General features: G+C 45.8%; 1 protein-coding gene across 2 annotated transcripts in view; it reads right to left on the minus strand.

Annotated features, from left to right (window-relative positions):
* Positions 1–24,402, minus strand: part of fndc3ba (fibronectin type III domain containing 3Ba) — a 97,907-nt gene that overhangs the window by 51,022 nt on the left and 22,483 nt on the right. For both annotated transcript variants that reach the window (XM_027008531.2, XM_027008532.2), the window contains 2 exons: positions 16,493–16,633; positions 14,604–14,679 (listed from right to left, as the gene is read on the minus strand). In XM_027008531.2, coding sequence (XP_026864332.2) covers positions 14,604–14,679; positions 16,493–16,606 — 190 coding nt within the window. In that variant the 5' untranslated portion in view covers positions 16,607–16,633. The remainder of the gene's footprint in view (positions 1–14,603; positions 14,680–16,492; positions 16,634–24,402) is intronic.

Genomic DNA, 24,402 nt, shown 5'->3' on the forward strand with positions numbered 1-24,402 from the left:
CTACTGAGTGAAGTCACCAGTGTTCACCCCTTATTCCTCCTAGTATAGCAAATTGGACACAGAAAAAATTATTATAAGTACAGGACCCAACATGAAATATGAAAAACTCCAGGATGCAGACTGATTCAGTGTCTGATTCAGTGTTACTGTAAAGCACAGCCTCATCACTGGGTGGACATCCACATTCTTGAGGAAGTAGTTCTTCATTTACCACATCAAAGATTTACAGGTTCTAACGTGTTTGTGTGTTTATATATATGATATATCATATTATATATATATATATTTATATTGCTTTTCCCTCACTGGGTGTGTGGGTGTGAAAAAAGCAGGTAGTAGCTGTCCAGGTCTCTGGGCTTTGAAGCACTGGAACTGAAACATTGTCCGTTACACTACACTCCCTTCCTGGTCTCTCACCCACACGTGTGCGCGCATGTGTTTGTGTGTATGTGTGCACCCCCCCCCCAAGTTATCTTTCTGCATGCTTTTCTCTCTGTGGTCTGGCAGCCTCAAACTCCTCCCTGTTCCCAGTCTCAGCTGTTTGCCAGCCACATGTCATTGATATCACCTTAGCTCCCATAATCCTCAGCAAAGAGAAGGCATGAAATTTCCTTCTTCAACAAGCAGAGAGGAAAACATTGTGAAAACTACAACAGGTCCAGCTGGAGAGCTACACACAGAAGAGTGAAGCGCTTTCTTTTTGTTTCGTACTTGCGTTTTTCTCTGTTCCTGTGCTCTGTACACACATGGTCTCCACATGGGGAGGAAGAGCCAGAGCTCTGGTGCAACAGGTTGCATCAGAGCTGACCTACATACAGCGTGGTACAGGGAGGAGGGAGCGTGCTGTATGAAACAACTGGCTTCAGATCAGTGCGCACTTGGGGGTAAATGATGCCTGATTGTGATCTCTTTCTTCCTTTCACTCCCTGCCCTCTCACTCATGTGGGCTTTTCCTCGGCGGGGCAGGGTAGGGGGGGTTCTCTGTGTGGGTTTTTGAGGGGAGGTCTCTAGTGGCCAGGGGACTGTTGATGTATTATAGTGATGAGAATGACTGTTGATATATGAGAGCAGCTCTGTTCTGGCTGTAGCTCTCAGAGATTTCTTATGAGGACTATTTTTGATTTAAATATGTATGCATGTATATTATTATTATTGTTGTTGTTGTTCTTAGTACTATTACTTTTGTTGAATATTTTCAGCCAGTTTATTCTGAATTTAACTTGAGAGAAGTGGGGAGAAGAGAGAGAGAGGCAGAGAAAGGATAGTAAGGATAAAGAGAAAGGAAGGGGGGAAAGATGATGAAGAATAAATATAAAAACATTACAGATGGATTGGGATAGAGAGTAAGAGAAAGCCAGAGTGGAAAGTGTTGAAAAAGCATGAAATGGTAACGAGGCAGACAGACCCTACTCCCAAGTTATGCCAGACCTGCAGTGTCTCTGTCTCTGTCTGTCTTACAGCTTACAGCAGCACACGAACATGCACGCACATGTGTGCACACAATTCATGTGCTACTAGAAAATAACAGTAACCAACAGGCAGTGAGAGTTAGACTGTCTGAATGCCAGACTGCAGTCTGCACACCAAACAGCTGAACAGCTGAGCTGTGGGTGTCTGAGTGCGTTCACATGTTGAGATTGGGCCCAGGTGTGTTTTTTTGGAAATCCCTTAGCAAGGAATGTTTAATGAGGTATGTGTGCTTTACAGAGCAAGTGCACATCTGCATGCACTGATGCAAGTGAGTCTTATGTTCCCATCACTCAGATCAGTACTCAGCTCTCATTCATGTCTATAAAATACTTATCTAAGTCTTCGTTCAGATGTTGAGGTGCATCAAAAGACCTGTCTAATTGGCAGCTTTAGGCTGCATGATGAGGACGGCGCTTAGGCTGTGTGGGCGGGACATGCTGGGAGCTGAGAGCATTTCCCTGCAGCTGTGAGCAGCCAGCAAAGCCAACACTGCCCACAACTTATGATTTACATTCCTGAGCAAATCACTACTTTTTAAGTCCGTAATTAAAGTGCAATTCTTCAGCCTGCAAACACATGGAGGTCAACAGTAGGAGGTTCTCTTTTGCGTGTGTGTGCGCATGCCCTCATGCAAGTGCATTTATGTGTGTGTCCTGTCTGCAAGAGATGCCCTCGTTGGCATGTTGTCACTATTGCTTAGCAACTGTTCCTGTTCTTATCTTGTTCCGTCTGTGTCCGATATGGTAACGTCTGTCAGAGAGAGAGAGAGAGAGAGAGAGATTCTGAAGTTCTAAAGTACTGATCTGAAGCCACACAACACACTAACCAAGACAACACAAAGGCTAAAAACTCTCAAACACACACAAACACACAAATTCAACAGCTCATGCTTCACTGACAGATCTGCCTCTAAACCACACCTGCTGCTCCATCCATATCCACCCGTTAGCGGATGCACTCATCCGGATGGAAAAGCCAACAGCTGGTGCAACATTATTAGCAATGTGAGCTGGTGCATAATGGAGCGAGGATTGGTGGGCGGTTTTTGTTTGTTTGTTTGTTTGTTTTTTGAACAGGACATCACTGAATTGTGGTGGAGGAGTGACCCCAGCCAACCTGCACCCCAGAGGTAGAGCTAAGCAATATGCCTTACTGCAGTTACAATAAATTATGTTGCAACAGACTTTTCTGAGGACAATGTGGGTATTATTAGCTTCTAAAACAATGACCAGCTGCATATTACAAAGAGAGACCAACTACAGTGGGCCTATAAACAGCAACCAGTGGGGCCACAGTGTTAAATTAAAACCACATAGCATCAAGGAGCTGATCGGACAGTAACCCATTTTGTCAATCTCGTTATATTACATATTTATTTACTGATCGATATAAATCATTTGATGTTCTTCTGTTCCTCTCTTAATATGATTAAATAAAAAAATCTCATCGTTTTCCATTGTTAGAACTTTTAACAAAACTCATGACACACAATTATACAGTGTTTATCATGAAAATGACTTTGGGAGTCATGAAGAAATTTTGCCCTTATGCCAAGGCATACATCAGACACTGCTCTTAGTGTATTGGTCTGTTGTAGCCTGTGGAGAGAATCCAGAAAATCATGTCACGCTTCACGCTCTCCCCATGCACACATGCGCACGCACGCACACACACACACACACACACACACACCCCTACCCACCCAGGGAACTGGACCTCAAGAGAAAGCTTGTATTTTTCCAGAGTATGATGGTGATAAAAGAGAAAACCCTGTTAGCACTGATTACAAAATGATGGGAAGTGGCTTTCTGTGTTTGTAATGATTAAATACTACCAATGGGCAGTGTGGGGGTGTACAGAGTCAGAGACAAAATGAAGGAACAGCAAGAGACAGAAAAGAGCGAGAGAGCGTGCGAGAAATTCTTTTTTGCTTTTAATTATGGCAAGGCATGTCATTGCAGCCTAATAACCCAGATCCTGATGACTCATATTTCCCAATCTTTAAAGCGCACACACACACAGCCACCCACCCACCCACCCATATCAGACAAAGGAATAACAGCCAGGCTTGTAGACTACTTCCTGCTTGAGAGAGTCAGCACTTTTCACCTTCCTCACTCTCCTCCTGCTCCTCCTCCTCGGAGCACTGCTGCCACTAACTACCTCACCAGCATTCCCTCACTACCTCACCCACATCCCCTAACCACATCACCCACCTCACCAACGTCCACTCACCATCTCACCCACATTTCTTCTTGTCCCTCACTACATGCCTGCCAGACACAGAGAGAGGAGCTGTTCCAGACATTCTCCTCACCTAGTGGCACAGGAACCCAAGCCCACACTGTATTGTCCACAAATATGAGTCTTGGTGAAGCTCTATGAAATTTAGTTCCCTTTGGTTCATATTTCCTGCCCAACAGCAGCATTATTTTTTACACCCACTACTCTGTCAAGAGGAGCTCCAGAGGACCCCCCAGGAACAGAGAGGAGAGTGATGCTTTTTGCTCAGGGTGACCTGCTGTTTGCTGAGGAGATGCAATGTAAATATGGCAAATTGTGACCTTAGGTCCCATCTAACACCACCTACTACACAAACAGGTAGTTTTGTGTGCGCTTAAATTTGGGTCAATAAGTTTTAGTCAATTGTAACTTGAATAATTTACTCCCTTCAGCAGAGACTGGCAGCATGATGTAGAGGAGGGGCTACGCAGGGGGACGGAGTTTGGGCTAACAGTTTGAGAGCTTGAAGTCAGTGCTCATTTTCAACAGCTGCCTTTATTTTGAGTCCCCTCTTACCTGTCCATATGCGTTTATTACACATCTGGATGCAACAATGTGTATAAGGCACAGACACACACTAAGTGTACATATGCGCACACACATGCACACACATGCACAGGCAAGCACACATGCAGGAACTAATGCCACTCCCTTACTGTGCAAGGATGTTGGTATGGGTATGTGTGTCTGGATTTATGCAGGATGTTAGCTTGGAGCCAGGCTGAGTTCATGGGGCTGGAATGTGGAATTGACACGATGGTGTTCTGCTTTGCCCTACAGATAAGCATCCAAAAATAGGCATTCACACTCCTCTCCTCCTCATCAGTAGTCATAGATACCATTCTTTACCCGGTATCCTGTAAACAAAACATAACCTATCTCCAGTGTGCAGGAAAAAGCAGTGGCAGGGTGGGCTCAGAGGTATGAATCCTGCCTCCTCCAGACCAAACCAAACTCACTCAGAGCCATGCTCAGCTCAGACTAAACCAAACTCATCCAGAGGCATTCTGGAACAAGACGTTGGCTCCTTTAACCAATGTTCTTGGTGATTCTCACTCGTGCATATGGACACACGCACACATGCATGCATGCATGCATTCCTCCAGCCCTTGCACACTGACATCACAGGTCCAAACACGTGCCCATATTTACATTTGGATGAGAGACTGATGGAGCGCACAAGAATGTATGTTTGGCCCCTGCAGCGCGCCGCACAGCTTCCATCACAACTCTCTGCAGGCATGGAGGCCTGGAGCAAACCAAAGCCGTGTGGCTGAGGGAGCCCTCTCCACCTCCCCCGCCCTCCTGTGGGACAGGCTTTGACCCATGGCTCTGTGTTTGAAGAAGCTAGGGAAAAGGAAAGCTATTCTTTCCCTCTTCCAGCCTCCCTCCCCGGGCCCAAGAGCTTCTGCTCCTCCAAGCCTCCACAGAGGTGGTTCCCCAAACTTCACCCAGGACAGCAGGGGGCATATGTTCTGGACTTGTCTCCCATAAGTAGAGGAGACCAAAGCCATTTACCTTTACTGTCCGTAATCAGAGGCAGGTTGCATGTGTGCATAGTACATATGAGTGAGTGAGTGAGTGAGTGAGTGTGTGTAACGATGCTCTGGATCTGGTTCAGACGAAGCAGATGCATGACTCCGCACACATACACTCACTTCGTTACGTTCTTTCATCTCTGAGGCAGCATGAAAGGCACTTCACTGGCAGGTTCTGCTAGGCTCTGGGTGAATGTTAAATTAAGCCACACATGTTGATTCAGTGCATACCAGGTGTTCAAATAACACCAGATGTTTCAGTACAAAAAAAAAAAAAAACCTCCACAAAGTAAACACACAGAAAAAGCAAATACAAACACTTTGCAAACACAGCATGGTGCAGCAGCAGACCACATACTGAAGGCGCTGCACTGAAGTGCATTGCTCTCCAGTTCCAATGCTACTGCACTGCAGAAGCTGACTGTAGAAGCGCATGTCCTGAGCAGAGCGCTGACCTTTAGTCATGTGGAGCCAGCTCTGTGCTCTGTGTGCCAATAGTGTGTGGGCTCTGTACTGATCCAGCCATAGTTTTGAAAGGACATGTGACGGGAAAGGACGAGTTAGTGTCAGCACGTCCCACATGGTAAATACATACACAGGACACTGTCAGTAACAGAGCATGCATACTTTGTTAACTATGGTAACCGGTGAAACGGTGTAAAAATCACACACACTTTCAGACTCCTCCTCATAATAATAATAATAATAATAATAATAATAATAACAGAAGGAGAAGGTCAGTATTGTTTAGTGTAAAAGAAACATTGCATGTTGTCCTAATGCAAATGACAACTTTATGCATAGATTAATTGGTAAATATCTTTTACCAGGGATCAAACCCAGGCTACCTGAGCCACTGTGCTGCCCCATACGCTCTCTCTTCAGCTAAACCAGCTTGTTACTGGGGTTTGGGTTAGGTTACTGCTTGCCAAATTGTGTGTCTTCACTGGATTCTTTACCTGCCAATGATCTGCCTCGCTTGTGGACGTGGACATGCAGTGACTGAGGAACACTGCTGACCTTGGACATATGCTGGGATATTTATGGCGTTCAAAGGATCCACTGGTTCAACATTATTCCATTATTTGTCACTTTTTTTTTAAACAGGGTCAGCAGAAGTCCCAAGTTCTCCTCCATAAACAAACTCAAAGTGTTTCCTGTACTTACAAAAGAACAGAAACCCCACCGAGTCCAAACATCCTTGCAACGGACGCTTAAAGGGCAGTTTCACAACCAAACATGGGCTAGATGGGGGTTGTCCAAAGCTGGACCAGGAAGCGCTGGTGTAGGTAAGCACCTGGTATGAGGGTAGGCTGAAGCCTCAGGATTATCCACAGCCCTGTTTATGGGGGGGGTCATACAACTGCTCAGCAGCCTTGAGATGGAGGGATAAGCAGAGCTGGAATCCACAGCACTGTGCTATCATATCAGAGCCCCCTGGTACATTCCTTCCTCTAATCCACCGTATCCCTGCAGAGAGGGGTGGTGAAGGTCACAGACTCCATGCAGGGCTTAACAAAGCAAGTGTCTGGTAGGAAGAGGTGACAGGGGCAAGGGAAAACCTTGGCACTGGATGGGAAGAACACTGGTGTAGATGGGAAGAACGCTGACACCGGAGGCGTGTCGTACAGGAGTTAATGAAGTCAGACTCATGGGAAGTATAAGTGAGTTGGAACACTGGATGTTGAGGAACAGGTGGCACAGTGCAGGTAGAGTGGGCAACTTGCACAAGCCGCCGGAAGGGTCACTGCTGTGGACAAGAGGGGAAACATGTTTTACAGTTGGTCAAGAACTTACCAACTCACACACAAAAACAAACATGCACACACATTTGTCCGTACATAAGGATGCACACATATGAGCATGTATGCACACCACCCCTGCCATGAATGCGCACACAAGCAAGTTCACACTCGTACACACATGCATGCACCTGGAACACACGCACGCACATGCGCACACACGCAAGCACATGCGCACACCCCTCCCTGTAGTACAAGCAGTGGTGGCCCAACCCCCACTGCCTGCCTATCGCTCGTCCCGTTTCATGTGTCACTGTCTCCAGGCAACTTCAGGGGAAGAGGAATATGGTAATGCCTATAAAGCCACTTCTCACGGCGGTCAGTCAGCTGAGGTGCTGGGTGTCTTAGGAAGTAAAAATTATGGCAACATTACTCATTCTGTCAGCAGAGCTAACAGCTTCCACCAGGAGGAGATGAGAGGAACCAATAAAACAGAACCTGCTGCTGTTGGGGGGGGAAGGTAAAAGTCACGCACACAGGGGGAGGAGCATATACACATCATCTGCATCGCCCCCAGATCTATGGTTTCACGTGAAGTACGCTCCCTTGAGCTACTGCTGCCACTAAGGAAAATGCAGGAATCCAGTGGCTCTTTGCTACAGACTGCTGAGATGTGAACAAGCAGGTTATGTGAAGAGTTGTAGGCAGAGAGACAGATTCTTAATATGCTACATTCACTTGTGCGAAGGGGCACATTTAGAACATACAGTTCCTGCACTTGTGGACAGTGGTGAAGTTAGAACATTCCCAGAGAGAACATCCTGACACCCTCTTATTCACACTAGCTAAGGGATGCAAAAGAACATACAGTATCAAAAGACATTCATCCAGAGAAGATGGGCTACAGGTCCACCTTATTCTCCCATCATAGCCTTCCATTTGTGCTTCCCTCCCCCACACGGTGCAGTAGGATTGCCGGAATGTTCCAGAGTGTTCTGACTGGCCCAGGCTCCAGTGCAGACCACGACCAACCCCAAGGAGAAGACACGATCAAGCATGGCACTCCAGGCTCCTGACGAACCCAGACAACAGTCTTCAGACGCCCGGCAGAGCACAAGAAACATACTAAATTAGCCAATACTGAAGCTAAAATACTGACTTCTTTGAAAGCTTAATGTAGCCTGCCAGCTAACAAAGTTAGAGCAGAGAGACAGACAGAAAGACAGTAAGAGAGAGCGAGCATGAGAAAGCAGTTCTCATATAGCAATGCCACGTCAGCAGAAAACAGAAAGCCTGTCATAAGCGAGAGAGAGAGAGAGAGAGTGAGTTCTCGATTCCTGGCAGGAAGGTAAGAATGCAGAAGGAGTCAACAGTGGAGATTAGAAGAAGAAGACAAGCCATCTGGACAAGAGATGGTGGATGGAGGCAGAGGGGCTAGCGAAAGCCTCCAGGGCCATTAAGATGGATGGCCAAATCTTGGTGATGTCAGGGAGTGAGGAAGAAGAGGTGCACCCCTCGCCCCCCAGACCCTGTGAGCAGCTCCAGCCCTGTGACTCAGTTCTCCCTGGAAAAGAGCTACACTCCTGTACCGTCTCATCTTGATGCTGGGACACATCTGGTGCTGTGAGGACGAGTGAAGCACATCTGCTCTCACTGAGGACACGCGCAGACGTGCAGTCTTGCTGTCAGTCACCTGCTCCAAATACAACTCCACTGCACTCGCAAGAAGAGTGACTGGTGGTCACTTACTGGATCCAACACCTCACACTCTCTCCTAGTCAATTTCAGTCTTCCAATAAAACACGACTATTTGCACTTGTTGGCATTTGTCAGTGCTTGGAGACTAAACTGAACGGCCAGTCTGCTTGATTAAGTGCCAACACTGTCTGTAAAGACACAGCAATAATTTGACCTGTCTGGCTGTCCATCTGGTTGTTTCAGCATCTGTCCTCATGCCGTCTCTCTGGCGGGGCACGCGTACTGCAGCACTGCTTTCGTCTTCTGCCTGGGTGCGGCGGGTCATGTGGACCCAGGCACTGCGAGTGTGCTTGGCTGCCCCGCCTGTGCCTGTCTGCTCGAGGCCAAAGAGGCTGGTCCAAACGCACTCCCTCACCCCTCGCTGCAGCCAGGAGACGGGTGCAATTCTCTCCCCACTGCCTGCTCCACCTTCCTGCATCTTGTGCATACTGTAGTGTCTCCAACAGGTTTTTTTTTTTTGTGCGTTTGTTGTGTTTTGTTTCCACGTCAATGCACGTAGACTGTTCTGTAATTTACATGGCACGGCTTTCAGAGAGAGTTTGCAAGACTGTTTATTTTGTACTCATTTCGAAGATGGGGTGGGGGGTGGGGGTAAGGATTTCATTTTTCCCTGTGCCAAAACACCACGAAGCTCTGTGCTGCTATAGGACAGCTCACACCTACTGAAGCTCAAGACTGCTCTGTGATTTCTTTTCTAGGAGATGGCAGAGAGGCTCACCATAAAGTGGGACATTCCTTCCAAAGCCCTCCCGAATCCAGTGACATTCCTCAGTTCTGCTTCAATCAGTGCAGAGGTGAGGCTCAATAAAAAGTCTCAAAAATGGAAAAAAAAAACCCAAAAAAACAAAACAGCCTCATTCATTCTCTCGCTCAGTGCTCCCCTCTGCTCTCTCTCTCTCTCTCTCTCTCTCTCTCTCTCCCTGTGTGCGCGCGTGCGTGCGTGCGTGCATGCGCACACAGTCTGGGTCACTGGGCTCCCATGGAGGTCTGGCAGTCAATTTCAACCATTCTGTAGCATAACCATACAGACAGACTGACACTCACTCTTGCGCTCTCTTAAAAAGTGTCTGTTCATGCTGCTCCTAACTCTACTCTACTAACTCTAGAGTAACTCCACTTTTGATCCCTCTTGAGGGTGTTACGGACACTTCACATACCTCCCTTCTCTGAGAAACTTTGCACTTTTTACCTCACTGATAGAGCACCCTAACTTTATTTTGCTTTAATGAGTATGGTCTAAATATTCTCCCCATAGTCTGGTCTAAAGCAATGTGGTAGTGTCAGTGGGCTCTGCTGTAGCTGTTCTGAACGGTGAACAGCGGAGAGCTTACCCTACATCAACAAATGTGATTCAGCTTAGCCGCTGTGTGTTCTGCATGTGTGGACGGGGCAGGACTCATGAACCGCTCATATGCTGAATTTCACAAAAATAATCTTTCTTGCACTCCCTCACGCTCTCTCTCCCTCAGTCACACACATACACACACAAAAAAAAACCCCAAAACACAAAAAACAGACGACAGCGCTGACATAAGACCACAGGCTGAATCAGCAAGTGAGGAGTGTATTATAAAGCTTCTGAACGCTCACACACTGCTGTCAGTGACAGGATCCGTTTGTGCTTGTCCTTGGTCCATCCAGAGACTGCAAGCGTATGAAAGCCCTGTCCGAGTCCCTCTGAGTCTTCGTCTAGGGGAGTTCACACCGGCTTATTTTCACACACACTGTGTGTTCAAGGCTGAAAATTTGATTTGCTACACAGTGCCTGCACTACTCTTCTGTGCCAAACAGCACTGCAAAATGCCTACATACACACACACGCACGCACGCACGCACGCACGCACACACACACACACACACACCACACGCGCGCAAACCTGGATCCTGTCAGAGTGGAGGAGGTATTATGACCGGCACAAAATTTGATGCGTTTAAGTTATTCAACAGATGCAGTCAGATATGAAATCTCATACTCGGATTGAAATCCAGTAGCCACAACAGCAGAATCAGTTATTGGCTTTTACACCCCAGCGAGTACTGCTACACACACCAGCGAAGGGCAGTGGGGTCATGTCATCTCAAACGCCTCTTCCCTTCACCCCCTTTTCCAGCTTCTCTTAGCTGACTCAGCTTCCCTTTCTGATGTCCAGTAACACACAAAAGTCACAAGACTCAGCAAAACACCCTCGCTAAAATCCAGGAGCACAAAAGTGCAAATGTAGAGAAGCCTGGTTGGCCAGCAAGAACTCTGCCACGGAGACAAGTGGTGCAACAAGAGAAAGGGTATGGGACCTCCAGCAGATGACAAACAGGAAAAGATGTCCAGACACCCCCACAGCTATGGATGCCCTACTGCCCCAGCCTGCATGGAGCGGGTGGAGCAACCCAGCACCACGCTCACAGGGCCCCAGAGCCACCCTGCCCTCAGCCCCCAGCTCTTAGCACCCACCCTCCCTTCCTCCTGGCAGACCAAACACAGACCACAGCTGAGCAAGAATCACAAATAATCTGTATACAAAATCCCTCATCACACGCCCCAGCAGATGGGCCCTGTCCTCTTCCAGATAGGCAAGCCCAAGCAGGGAGAGCAATCCCAAACACGGCACGGGGTGAACTGGAACATGTTGCAGGGCACAGGCGGAGCGCAAACAGGGTGCGAGACGAGCCCAAACGCAGAGCAGACACACAGCCTTTGAAAAGAGTGTGGGAAAGCAGGGAGGAGGGCAGGTCTGCAGGCCCTGGAAGGAGGAAAAGGTCACCCTGTTTAAACAAGATGAAGATTACAGTTCAACTGCTTCCACTCTAATTAACAGCAAGAGCAGGCCAAACCAGGGTTGAAGTAAACACAGGTTCGCCGGGTCATAATGAGCTGCTCACTCTTCTAGTGGCATCATAACACACATCAACAAAGCCCAGAGCTGCTCACTCTGCTAATGCCATCATAACATACATCAACAAAGTCTAGAGCTGCTCACACCACTAGTGCAATCATAAGACACATCAAAGTTCAGAACAGATCACTGTTCTAGGATAATCCATCACTCACTGTGCTGGTCCTGAGAGCCACTGGGCCATCCCTTTCAGTACCATATATCTGTGTTTTTCTGCCCCCTACAGTATCTTTGCTGTGTTTGTGAGTGAGTGTGTGAGTGTGTGTCTGACTTTTACAGTACCAGGTTTCAGAACTCACTGTTCTTTAGCTCGAACATGATGCACTTATGACTATTACAACTACCATGAGGAACAAAGCTCAGTGAGGGCAACTTACCCGCATAAAAAAAAAAAAAAAAAAAAATCCAATGGTTGGTCCCCCAACACCATAGACCAAAGGAGAAGGATTACAATAAAACAATTAAAACAACAAGAGGCCTAGTAATCCCTACCATCCTTCAACCCACAATTCCTGCTCATGTTCCCACTGGACACAGTACACAAATGCTGAGCTGGACCTTTCAGAAGAGGAATAATGACCTCTAACCACAATCAAGCTATAGGTTAAAAGTGATGACAGTTCCTTATTAGACAGAGAATTATATAAGCCCAATTAAGAGGAGTTAGTAAGAAGTTAAGCGAGTAAACTGTCAAAAGCCTCTGGCCATGCCGGGAGCTGAGTTCTCATCTCAGGCCTCTCTAGGACACGTCCGCTGCATCGCAGAAGCAGGCCCACCGCAGGCTAAACAGCGGTTACTTTATATAAAATCTTAAATCCAGGGTTCTGCCTTGAGGTTTTGCATAATGACAAAGAAGGCTCTCTGTAAAAAGCAATTCCTCCAAGGGCCACTTCTCCTCTCCATGCTTTTAATTAAACCCCGTGACCTTTCCTGGAAACACGTGCTGGAGATGCGCTTCTCCGTCCGGGACCTCCGCTTCATCACCCGTCCTTCACACCGACCCAGTACCCCATCACACAGCATGAGCATGCCTGGGTCCAGCATCCAAGGGCCTCCTCCCGACTCTGAACCATTCGGGACTCAACTGGATTAAAAGCTGAGGAAGGGAAAGGGGCTCCATATTGTTTTTAGTAGTATAAAAACAGTGTAAAGATCCAGTTTTAGACTTTGCACACTAGTGGATTAGTAGCTTTAAAAACAACAACAACAACAACAACTTGTGTGGCAAAGAGTCTGAAAGTGTCCATGGATGTTGTAACAAAGCTGCCTACAATGGAAGAAATACTCCATAGTTCAGTTGTGGTCCAGGTAATGCCATTCCACCTGCACGGCTCAACTAGAGCTGCTGATACCAGCAGCTGAGCAACACAACTTTACTTCAAAATATCAGTAAACCATGTAGTTTCATTTGACATTTCTATAGATCAATCCTAATATAGTTCAAACTATTTATTAATCTTCTCAACTAACATTTTAATTGAGAGATTTTTATGCCTGGATATTAATATGAGAGTATACCCAGTGACAGCTGCCCTCAGCCATAAACAATTGTGTATAAATGGCTTCCATTTGCCTGCTGCTGAGACAGTGCTGTACCACTGACCTGCCATAAGCCAGGTACAGGAGGGGCATCACTGAGCTGCCATAAGCCAGGTGCAGGAGGGGCATTGCTCAAATAATGCTGGCAAGCCTTTGCACTTGGGCATCCTATAAAATCAACAACCTTGGTAATGACTAAACATATTTTACTTCACTACAGAGCTCAAGACAATGGGCCACAAATGAAGGAAAAGCTATATCAAGTGACAAAATCTTTGAATTTATAGTTAAAAACCTATTCAGCAGAGCCTTGTTTCATGGTCTATTCCTCTGGAACACTGACACAGACCACATTTTGCTTTATTATAGCTCACCATCGTTCAAGCAATAATGCTGAACATGAACATATGGTAGACTTATGAAAGAAGCTGGGGTCGAGCAAAAACGTGGACTGTCTTGTTTTTTTTATTAGCATGCTGCAATAGAAATTTAATGCAGCTAATGTCTAACAGCTCCTCCCAAAAACTCAGATGAGCCATTTCTCTTCCAGTGTGGTTCCACAAAGTCCCAGCCTCTACCAGCGTTGTCCTGCTACCCCGCTTTTGTTGGACACCAAAGCAGCTCTGCTTAAAACGCGTCTCACTTGGGAGGGAACTCAGCAGGCCATGCCCCCTACCCTGACCTCACATGCCCCCTACCCACAGACAGGTGGAGGATCTCCAGAAGCCTGGGGCCTGCCCCAACTTGCTGTCTCCTGGTTTCTCCTCGTTTGGCTTTGGAACCTATAGGCACTTCAGACACACAGTGAGGTTCCATCAGTATAGAGATGTGATTATGTTTATTCCACAGTTGCGTCCACTCCAGTGCTCTTCGTGGACTTCCTATAATGGTCCCTTAATGTTTAGAGATATGTAGGCTTTCGGCCAGAAGACAGCTGAGATCTTATCCTGAACTGACCAATAAGATACTGTACATAGAGCAAATGACTAGGGGGTCGAAGACTATTGAAATCTCTCTGTGCCATTCAATTCCTGAAAAAAATGTAATGGACTGGATAAACCCTTATAACATATAGACCTAGGAAACCCTCTGCCATGTGCATCCTTAGCAGACACTGAAGCAAAATGCAGCATTTGCTATGAACTCCCAGACGCATTACCCCAGCAGCGGCAGAAAGACATAAAACCTTCCTTATTCACATCACAGGCAAAGACTCCAGAAGCAAACACACACTACCACACCTGCAGAGACAAAACCATCCTGCCTCAAGATATCTTTGTTCAATGTTTAAGGACAAGGACAGTCAGTTTAGGAGCAGGAAGAGAGGCTGTTCTTAGAGAGCTGAGACACTATGGAGAACACAGAGAAAGCTGTGGGTGTACCTTGAATGCACTGCAGAGAGCCGTCCTCAGCTCTAATGGTGAAGGTCTCGCCAGGGTTTACCTGCACCAGGATGACCTGAGAGGAGAGAACAGGTGATGCATCAGACCAGAGCTCTGTTAGGGTCCCACAAACCTCCCATCATTGAACTAATCATCGTTCACATAAGATCTGCATGTATATTAATTAAATTATATTATGGTCTCCTTTTTACAAAAATCAAATTATTTGTTACCAGCTCCACCTCCCCACCCACTTCTCTCTCTCACACAAACACACACCCAAAGTAAACAGTTGCCAGACAACTAATGACCTTTTAATGACTTTTCATTAGAAATAAGCACAAATCACAATGAACCAGCTTTGTGAGAGGAGAGAGAGAGGTATACAGAGACAAAGCCTGAGAAAGAGAGAGACATATAGAGACAAAGATTGAGAAAGACAGAGAGAAACAGAAAGGCTGAGAAAGAGAAAAGGAGCAAGAGAAACAGAGGAAAGATCAAAGTGCTTACCATGGTGCTGTCAGCATGCAGGTTGCTCAGAGTGCACACATGCTGGGAGAAGTGAAAAAGTTGCCCTGCCATACTGTAAACAGTGCGTGCCAGGTTCGGAAGATCGTGTGTGTAAGTGAGGGAGAGTGTGTTTCTGAAGGGGTGTGTGTGTGTGTGTGTGTGTGTGTGTGTGTGTGTGTGTGTGGTGTATGCGTTGGGGAGAGATAAGGCAGGGAGAGCCTCCTTACTGTCTCTCTCCAGACAGCAGTGTGACAGGCAATGTTTCAATCCCAGTGCTTCAAAGCCCAGAGACCTGGACAGCTACTACCTGCTTTATTCACACAGTCACAGCTGTGAGCTGCTGGTGCTGTTGCTATGGTAACAAGTCAACCCTAGTTTAAAAAGGAAAAGGGAAAAGCCCTCCCCAGCCCCCGGTTCTGCTACTCACCTTTTCTTTCCAGCTCCCTCACTCGCTATAGAAACACATACTACACACAGCTAAACCCTTCAGAGAATACACAGGTGTGCCTCACATGTCCATACAAAAAAAAAGCTGCAAACACACACACACAGCCTGTGCATGTTCATACCATAGATTCTGTAACTCCTGTTGGCCACATGAAACTATTCAACAGGATATGAGTGAGAGAGTGTGTGTGTGTGTAGTAGGAGCCAGAGGAGGAACTGTGGGTATTCACAATACTTTGTTTCTTGTATCTAGATACAAAATGATTTTCTTTCTCATTTAGTCCCTGGGTTCTGGGCTCAGGAAGAGATTGGTATAGAGGTAAAAGAACAAGAGATGGGGTAAAAGAAGAAGAAAAATGACAGAGGTAAAAGAATGCTTTGATCCCCATCTATTAGAGCAGGAAGGGAACAGGAAACTGTGCTTCCATTCAGTCTGCTGCATGTAGATGTGAAATAACAGGCAGAAGCACCTCTTTAGAGAGAAATGTATTTATCAGTTAATACAGCATTTAAATGCTGATTACAGAGCCCAACACAGTCATGGACACAGACCAACTCTTCTAATTAAACTATGAGCATGACAGCTTGGCTAAAGTGTTCTTAACTCTGAAGGCACTGAGCATTTTCTCTGTTTTTGCATATTTTCTTAAATTTACTTTAAATGATTCTTACTTATAGCATATAACAAACAGCTTATGTGTTTAAACAATATAAAATATAATATAAACAATCTAAAATAAAATATAAAAGTGAGTCTCTCTCTCTCTCACACACACAGAGACCCACACACATGTGCAAAGTGCCCCCCCCCCCCAACAGACCCACACACAGAAACCACCCCCCACCACCACAGGGAGACCCACACCCTCCCCCCCCAGGGGGACCCACACCCCCACACCCTCCCCCCTCTAGAGAGTCCCACACCCACACACCTGCTGTGCTCCATCCCCGTTGACCATGGGAGGCATCATGGCCACCTCTCTACTCAGCAACGGTGGTGACAGCTCCAGCGGGATCTGATCGGTCATCATCATTGTGACGTACATTCATGGAGGACTTCCTGGACTGCCCTTCTGTAGAGAGAGACAGAGAGATAGTGTTTGTATGCGTGTGTCAGCTCACAGAATGCAGCGTAACTTGGTAACCTGAAAGAGGCTTGCTAGGGCAGCATTAGGGAGCCCCAAATGAGCCAGACTTTTATTCTCAGCATCCACAACACACCTGAACCAAGCAGTCAAGAACACAAGCCTGGAAGTTCCTAAGTTATGCTATAATGATTCATTTCCATCACCTTAAATAGTCTTACCAGCAACCACTTTATTGCACCACACACACACACACACACACACACACACACACACACACACACACACACACAGGAAATGTGTGGGAATGACTGTGCATGAGGTGGGACCGGTAGAAGGCATCCACCTCCCCAGATAGGAGAGCAGCAGGTCAGAATAGCAGTTAGAGGGGGGAGGTAGGATTCCCCTGCTAGGGGCTGTCCATGTCCTCCTACCCCAGCCAGCTGAGAGCATGGTGAGGGTTAACACAGTCTCTGCTCCGCCTGCAAGCCATCTGTCCAAGACAACGAGAGGCCCAGGCTCACTCCCAGCCTGGCCCCATGATCCCAGTCCTCTCAGACACATGCTTCCTACTGGTGGGGGAGAGAGAGGGTGAGAGAGTGTGTGTGTGTGTGTGTGTGTGTGTGTGTGTGTGTGGAGAGAGAAAATATGAGAGTACATCTCTGCAGGTGCTGTTGTTTAGCATAGACTCAACAATATTGCCACAATTCAGAATGATGAACAAATGTAAATATTGTATGATGTAACTGTTTTGCTCCTATTAAGTAACATTACTGGCATTCTTTTGTTAATTTCGAGGTTATATATTTGTATGGTGACTATATATCATCTTTTTCCCTACACATGTACCTAGACATGTACCTAAAAAATGTGTCCGGATTGGATTTCTAAAATGCCCAGGATTTGGCTCGCCTTTCATGCTGACATTTGCTTTCTACAATCACCATACACTGTGCAGCTGTTTTTGCATTCCTTTGACCATTCTCTATAGGTCCCGCCTTCTTGCATGCCACAGTTAATTGATCATGTACATGACCTGCACACAACCATTGGTCAGACGGCTTCTCCGTAGGTGTGTCTAGCTGCTTCATCAAAGTGTATGGCCAAAGAGGATACATAAAGTTTACCCTCAATGTGATCTCACGTAGGGTGCCTTATCAAGAAGCCAAAATGCCCAAACACAGCTTATAGAGATATTCTGTTGGATGGGCCCCTTTTTTAGCGTGTCTGTTTTGCCCGTGTACATCAACATGACAAAAGTCTCCTTGGAGTTTGCATGAAAATCTGTATTGGACTATTAAGACTAAATTTCCACATGTGAATTTCACATCTGCTTTGTTAAAATGATGTGAATTTTTATGGCAACTGATTCATTTTTTCTATCAGCATGAAATAAAAATTATCAAATACATTTTTTACATTTTATTTTATTAAGGAGCAGCTGAATGGAGAGGAATAAGATTATCTGGCTATATGCGCTCTGAAGGCAACTGTTACTGGTCCTGTAAGTAATTAAATTGGTTATGTATTTATGTATAAGGCTATACTGTCCCATTTTTTGAAAACCAAACCACCGCAATTTGTTACCACCTTAAGAAAACCTGTAAATACCAAACAGAAGACAAACCTTAGACTTTAAAATACTTATTACCACAATAATGCCTACAAGTTTAATAACATTTCTTTTTGTTTTAAAGTTTGCCATCAAAAGGGCATTATGAATATTAATGCCTAAATAATTAAGCCATCTTTTGCAGTACTATAAACTCTTGTCCTCTCAGACAAAAGCACATACAATGCCTCAATGTCCCAAGACCTGAGGACTCTCTGCCAGCCCGTGCTTGTCCCCATTTGGATTGGTGTTGGGATCCAGTGACCCTTTCCCTCGCATTGAGATTTTTCTTGGCACCTGGTTAGTAAGTTTTTCCTCGCCTAATGAAAAATTCACCACAGGCATCCTTACTATCTGAGTAGCTTCACATTTAGGCCTGAAGCTAAATGTAATTCCTTTCACCAACTTTGCAAACCCCTCCCACACGATGCGCTTAGCAATCTACATATTACTCTATGCCCAGTACAAGACAAATAAAAGTGCTCAAGCATTTCCTTCAACTTACAAAATAAGCAAAAGCAAAGCCTCCTTCTAATGGGATAAATATGTGCTTTAGGTCTGTGAAGAGCAAAGTGTGGATCTGCAGTTGACCACCCAATGTCCTCCTCTTTGCACATATAGAGTTTGTGTGTCTGACTTCAACGTGGATTCCATATGATGCTTTTGGCTGGAGGTATCCGCAAATCTACCTTCCCTTAAAACCACTTAAAACCCAGTGATCTGCTTCCAAGAAGAAAGACTTCCAGGGTCCACTAATCTTGAAAGTTCAGACCTGGAAAGGCACAGCTGACAGCTTGCAGATGCCATCTATCTAGTCTGAATTAAGTGTTACCAAACAATATTCTTCCATGTCAAAACACAGCTGGGTCAAACACATGACCTAGCTCTCTGGACAATCTGACAGTATGACAATGTCCATTTCTTTCAGTCCAAGCATGAGCAGGTGCTTACAGCCAAGCCCACAATGTGCACCTAAGCAATGAAGTGCCTAAGTCCAGCCCGGCTGCAGGTACCATCCTGCTGGACACTGCCCCGTCAGCAGCACAAGCAGACAATGTTACAGTCCCATGGCCAGGTTGCCTTTACACCCATAGTCCTTGAGGTCCATTTCTCAGTCTTCACACAAACACATCATCAAATGCAACACTTCTTCACTTGTCTCTCTCTCTCTCTCTGTCTCTCTCTCTCTCTCTCTCTCTCTCACACACACACACACACACACACACACACACACACACACACACACACACACACACACACACACACACACACACACACACACACACACACACACAAAAATCAAGACAGTGTGGAGAAGTGAGAACTTACTACCATAGCAAAGGAAGGTTGATGATCCCGGGTTCAAACAAGTGAAAAACTGTAAGATTGGATCACTGAGAGCGGGGAGACAAAGAGACAAAGAGACAGAGTGCAAGTCCAACCCACCACTGGCCACACACAGAGATGTAACCATAAACCTAAAGTAATTAATGACATTTCAAGAATCACTAAGCCATACTTTCAAAGTTGAGACACACACACGCACAGTATAAAAGCGTGAAAAGCCAGAGAAGCAAGAGTGAGAGAGCGCTGGAATGGGAGCTCGAGTGGCTGGGCAGGGATAGCAATGGAGGAGTCACTCCACAGCTTGCTCCACTGGAGCTCCAGCCCGGATGAGCCGGCACCGCTGACGGCAGCACACAGCCTCCCCACCAGGGCTAAGCCCCAGAGGCTGCACATCTGTGAGATGGAGACACAGCTGTGTTCATGCAGACACAGGGCCCATTTGTGAGCATGCGAGAGCTCTCTGGAGACTGTGCCGGACAGCTTCCTCACGCTGCAGGATGCATGAGGTGCCCAGCTCTCCTGTCTGAGTAATAAAGGTGTCGATTCCAAAAGATGATAAAAAGCTAAACAGAGATTCCTTCAAGGACTAAGTATAACAATCGAAGGCTTGTTCAGAAAATTGGGAGGATGGGTGGGAAGCAGAGGGGAGTAGAGCAGAGCAGAATAGAGTAGAGTGTACAAGTACAAAATAAAAACAAGCAGAAAATAATTTGGGTTTCCGAGTCCATTCCAAAGGCACATAAATCTGAGAGTCCCCCAGTGGTTTCTGGCCTTTCATTACTGCATTATTTTCCAGTCCCTTTTCATTCTTTGATTGGCATTAAGAATCAGAAACAGATTGGAAGAAATATGTAGTGATGTCTGCTGTGTGTGTGTGTGTGTGTGTGTGTGTGCGCGTGCATCAGAAGAAAAGTGTTCTGAATTTACAGAGCAGCTCAGAGTGCCATCCCACATACGAAATGCCAGCACTACCACCACCCTACAAACTGAAAGATCTTGAGATCTCAAGATCGGTCCTCACCCACACCCAGTCCCACCCCGAGACAGGCGCATACAGACAGAAACATACAATCATCACTGGCCTCTAGTTGGTATGAACAGGTTGCCTCATTCTGTTTCAATTTGTTCTTAAATTTCATAGTTGTTTCCATCAGGTTAGAAAAGCATCCGTCTCTCGCAATCCATTAATAAACAAGAACAGAAAAACAGAGTCTTCAGTGGACTGCCTGTCCGACAAACTGCAATATGTAAAACACTGATCGCACTGTATATTATACTTCTTGCTATGAAGTCATGGTATCTCATAGGTCAGAGAGAGGATGCTGTCACAAGACAGCAAAAAGGATCAGTTCATAATGGTCTCAAACACACAGACACACACTATTACTGTGATTCTAGCGCTGTGGTGACTCATCTGCCACTGTGAACAAAATAAAGAAATAAAAAATTGGTCATGCACACCCTCAATTTCCTGTTTCCTGCTGGCAAAAAGGAGAGGGCCAGCTGCAATTCACGATTGCACAACACTAACATCACCCAGCTGGATGCAGTTCAGCCACACACACACACCCACCCACCCACACACACACCAGGGGTCCAAATATTCTGTGCAGAAGGACTTGTCCAGCCACATCTGGTACTCCACCTGTAGGTGTGTGTAAGGACCAACATGTTTACACTGTTTAGAGATACACCAAGATTGGACAGAGTTGAGCACACCAAGTTTGAAGTAGCCATCTCTTCAGCCTGCCATGGACACGGTACCGGCAGGATCATCAAGAAGGCGCTACAGCCTTCAGCCTCTGTCTCACAACCTTCTCTCCAGATGATGATTTGCAGAAAGTTTCTTTATGCCACACAGTTTGCCACCATCACCCATGTCCTGCTAATCATGAGAATGGGCTGCCATTTAACGTAAAAAAAAAAATAAATAAAAAAAATAATGAAAGTGTAGGGCTGGATCTACTGTTATGATGCAGTGCCATGATTTCGCCATACTGTGAATAATGTGGGTGATACAGCAGAAACAGCAGTTGCAAGTTTACCTTTACCAGTCCTGCCCACGCAAAGCTAATGTTGTACTGACCATAGTTTTCTTAAAAGGACTTGGGGACCACAAGAAACAGAGGTATATTATGTGGCTGCTTTGTGTGACCTTGTAGTGACCTGCCACTCTGGTGATCATGCTGATGATTCAGGATTAGATGCTAGAACATGCCTATAAGCCCCGAAAGGATGAGAGGCTGTTACTAGAACCGGATCTTACAATGGATGAAGCAGTGACAATGCTACTCAGATTGAGGCAACTACTGGTCAGTAGCCATTTCCTCTGATGTTAACATTACATCTGTGTAAAGTGTGCAATTCCAAAACAGACAAACAGAGGCACCAGACAAAATTAAATGTACAGCAGAAGTCTCAGTTTGAGTTCACAGCCTTGTATTGGTAAATATGGTTGACAACACCAAATCATCTGGGAGTTTTGCCAAGCAGAATTGTCATTTTAGCAACATTTTGCTAATGCATATCCACAGCCAGGCTTTGGACATTCTCCAAATTTACATTCCTGTGGCTGGCATTCTGCCTCCCAACTTTGTTATGAAAATAACCGTATGAAAATAATGAGACAGTAAATCTGGTATGGCAAATGCTGCACCAGTTTCCATTCTCTGTTAGAAATGCCATAACAGAGGAGCTGAATCGACTGTTGGCTGCTGGTGTTATAGAACAGATTGATGGACTCTGCGTGGGTGTCTCCCATCAAGGAAATCGGGCAGAATACATATGTGTGTAGACCTACACCAGCCCCATAAGGCCATGATTGTGGACTCTTTTCCCTTACTCCATATGGATGAACTGCTTTCTTTTCTGAGGGGTGTCACTAGGCCAGTGCCTATTACCAAGTACCCTTTTACAAGGAAAGTCACGATCTTATGGATTAGTGTCTGCCCCTGGTGCCTTTCAAAAAATGCCGTCCACCATTCTGGCTGATTTGCCAACGGTAGAGCATTACATAGATGATGTTATCATCCATGGAATAGACATGTCTCCCTACATCAAGCCCATAAACGACTATGCACCTCTTAAAATCTCTGCTACGGAGTGGAAATACTCTGTAGTAGAGAAAGAAGCCTCTGCCCATGTATGGGCTTTGGAGAGGTGGCGCACTTACTGCTTCACCTTAAAAACTGACCATCAAGCACTGACAACCCTACTGACTACTAAGGGTATTGCTTGTGCTGGTATTTGTGATGCTAGGTGGTCTGCTCACTTCCTATCATTTAAATTATGATGTCCAAGCTCCCAGAATGCTATAGTTGACTTTCTGTCTCAACTGCCCTTGCCTGATATTCCTACATCTGCTGATGAGGCTGAATCAGGAGTGGTTGCTCTTCTCTCCACTGTTTCCAAGACACCATCAACTACCAACATGGATTCTGCTTGTGCCAAATGCCCAAGCAGACCAAGGTGCATGCACAAATTGTGTGAGGTTGACCTTCACCTAAGGGTCTGGATCCTGACTTGTTGCCTTATTACAGGCTTCGACTGGAACTTGTTGTGAACTTCTTGTGTGTCATATTCCATGGATCCTGCTTGATTGTGCATATTGCTCATCATTCTCTCATTGTATCGATAGCTCACTGGAATCATCAAAGTATTGTACTCACTAACAGCAGCTTTGTGAACTCTACTGGTTGCCGAAAATGGATGCACTGGTAAATGATGCAATCAGTTCTTGATGCCAGGTGAACGATAAAATGGATGAAGCCACACCCTGCTTCAGCCTATGCCACTTCCGGATAGACCATTGCAGAAAGATGGCTATGGACATTGTAGGTCCATTTGAAACTGATGCTTGGATCTGTAGGTATGCAATGACCTTAGTAGACTGTAGTCTACTACAGTAAATGGCCCAAGATAGTCTTTACTTCCACTGTGACTACCTCCAAAGTAATTGTATTGTATCAAAAGGACTTCACAGACAAGGACATTGCTGCTTGTAAGAGCACCTAAAATCAACCATTTATTTATCAATCAATCAATAACAGCTTCAGGGCACCCAAGAAAGTCAGGCATGCGCCGGAACCATCTCCTAAATAGGATGCAGCTACGGGATCGGGTCACCACCGGTGCAGAGCTTGCTCAGGAATGGGAGATGGCAGGTGTGAGTGCATCTGCACGCACCATGAGGCGAAGGCTTTCGGAGGATGGCTTGGTGTCAAGAAGGGCAGCAAAGAAGTCACTTCTCTCCCAAGAAAAACATCAAGGACAGATTGACATTGTTCAGGAAGTATAGGGATTAGACTGCAGAGGAATGGGGTAAAGTTATTTTCTCTGATGAAGCCCCCTTCACACTGTTTGGGACATCTGATTGGGACAAATGATTGTCTGGAGAAGAAAAGGTGAGTGTTACCACGAGTCCTGTGTCATGCCAACATTGAGCCATCCTGAGACCATTCTTCGGTGGGGTTGCTTCTCATCCAAGGGAGTGGGTTTGCTCAAAATCTTGCCTAAGAACACTGCCATGAATGAGGAATGGTATCAAAACATCCTCCAAGAGCAACTTCTCCCAATGATAGAGGAGCAATTTGGTGCTGAACAATGCTTTTTCCAGCATGACAGAGCACCATGTCACAAGGCAAAAGTGATAACCAAATGGTTTGGTGAATGAAACATTGACATTTTGGGTCCATGGCCAGGAAACTCCCAAGATCTCAATCCCATTGAGAACCTGTGTTCAATCCTCAAAAAGAGGGTGGATAAACAAAAATGCAGAAACTCTGATCAACTCGAAGCA

This window comes from Electrophorus electricus, chromosome 15, assembly GCF_013358815.1.
Source record: "Electrophorus electricus isolate fEleEle1 chromosome 15, fEleEle1.pri, whole genome shotgun sequence".
Lineage (NCBI taxonomy): Eukaryota > Metazoa > Chordata > Actinopteri > Gymnotiformes > Gymnotidae > Electrophorus > Electrophorus electricus.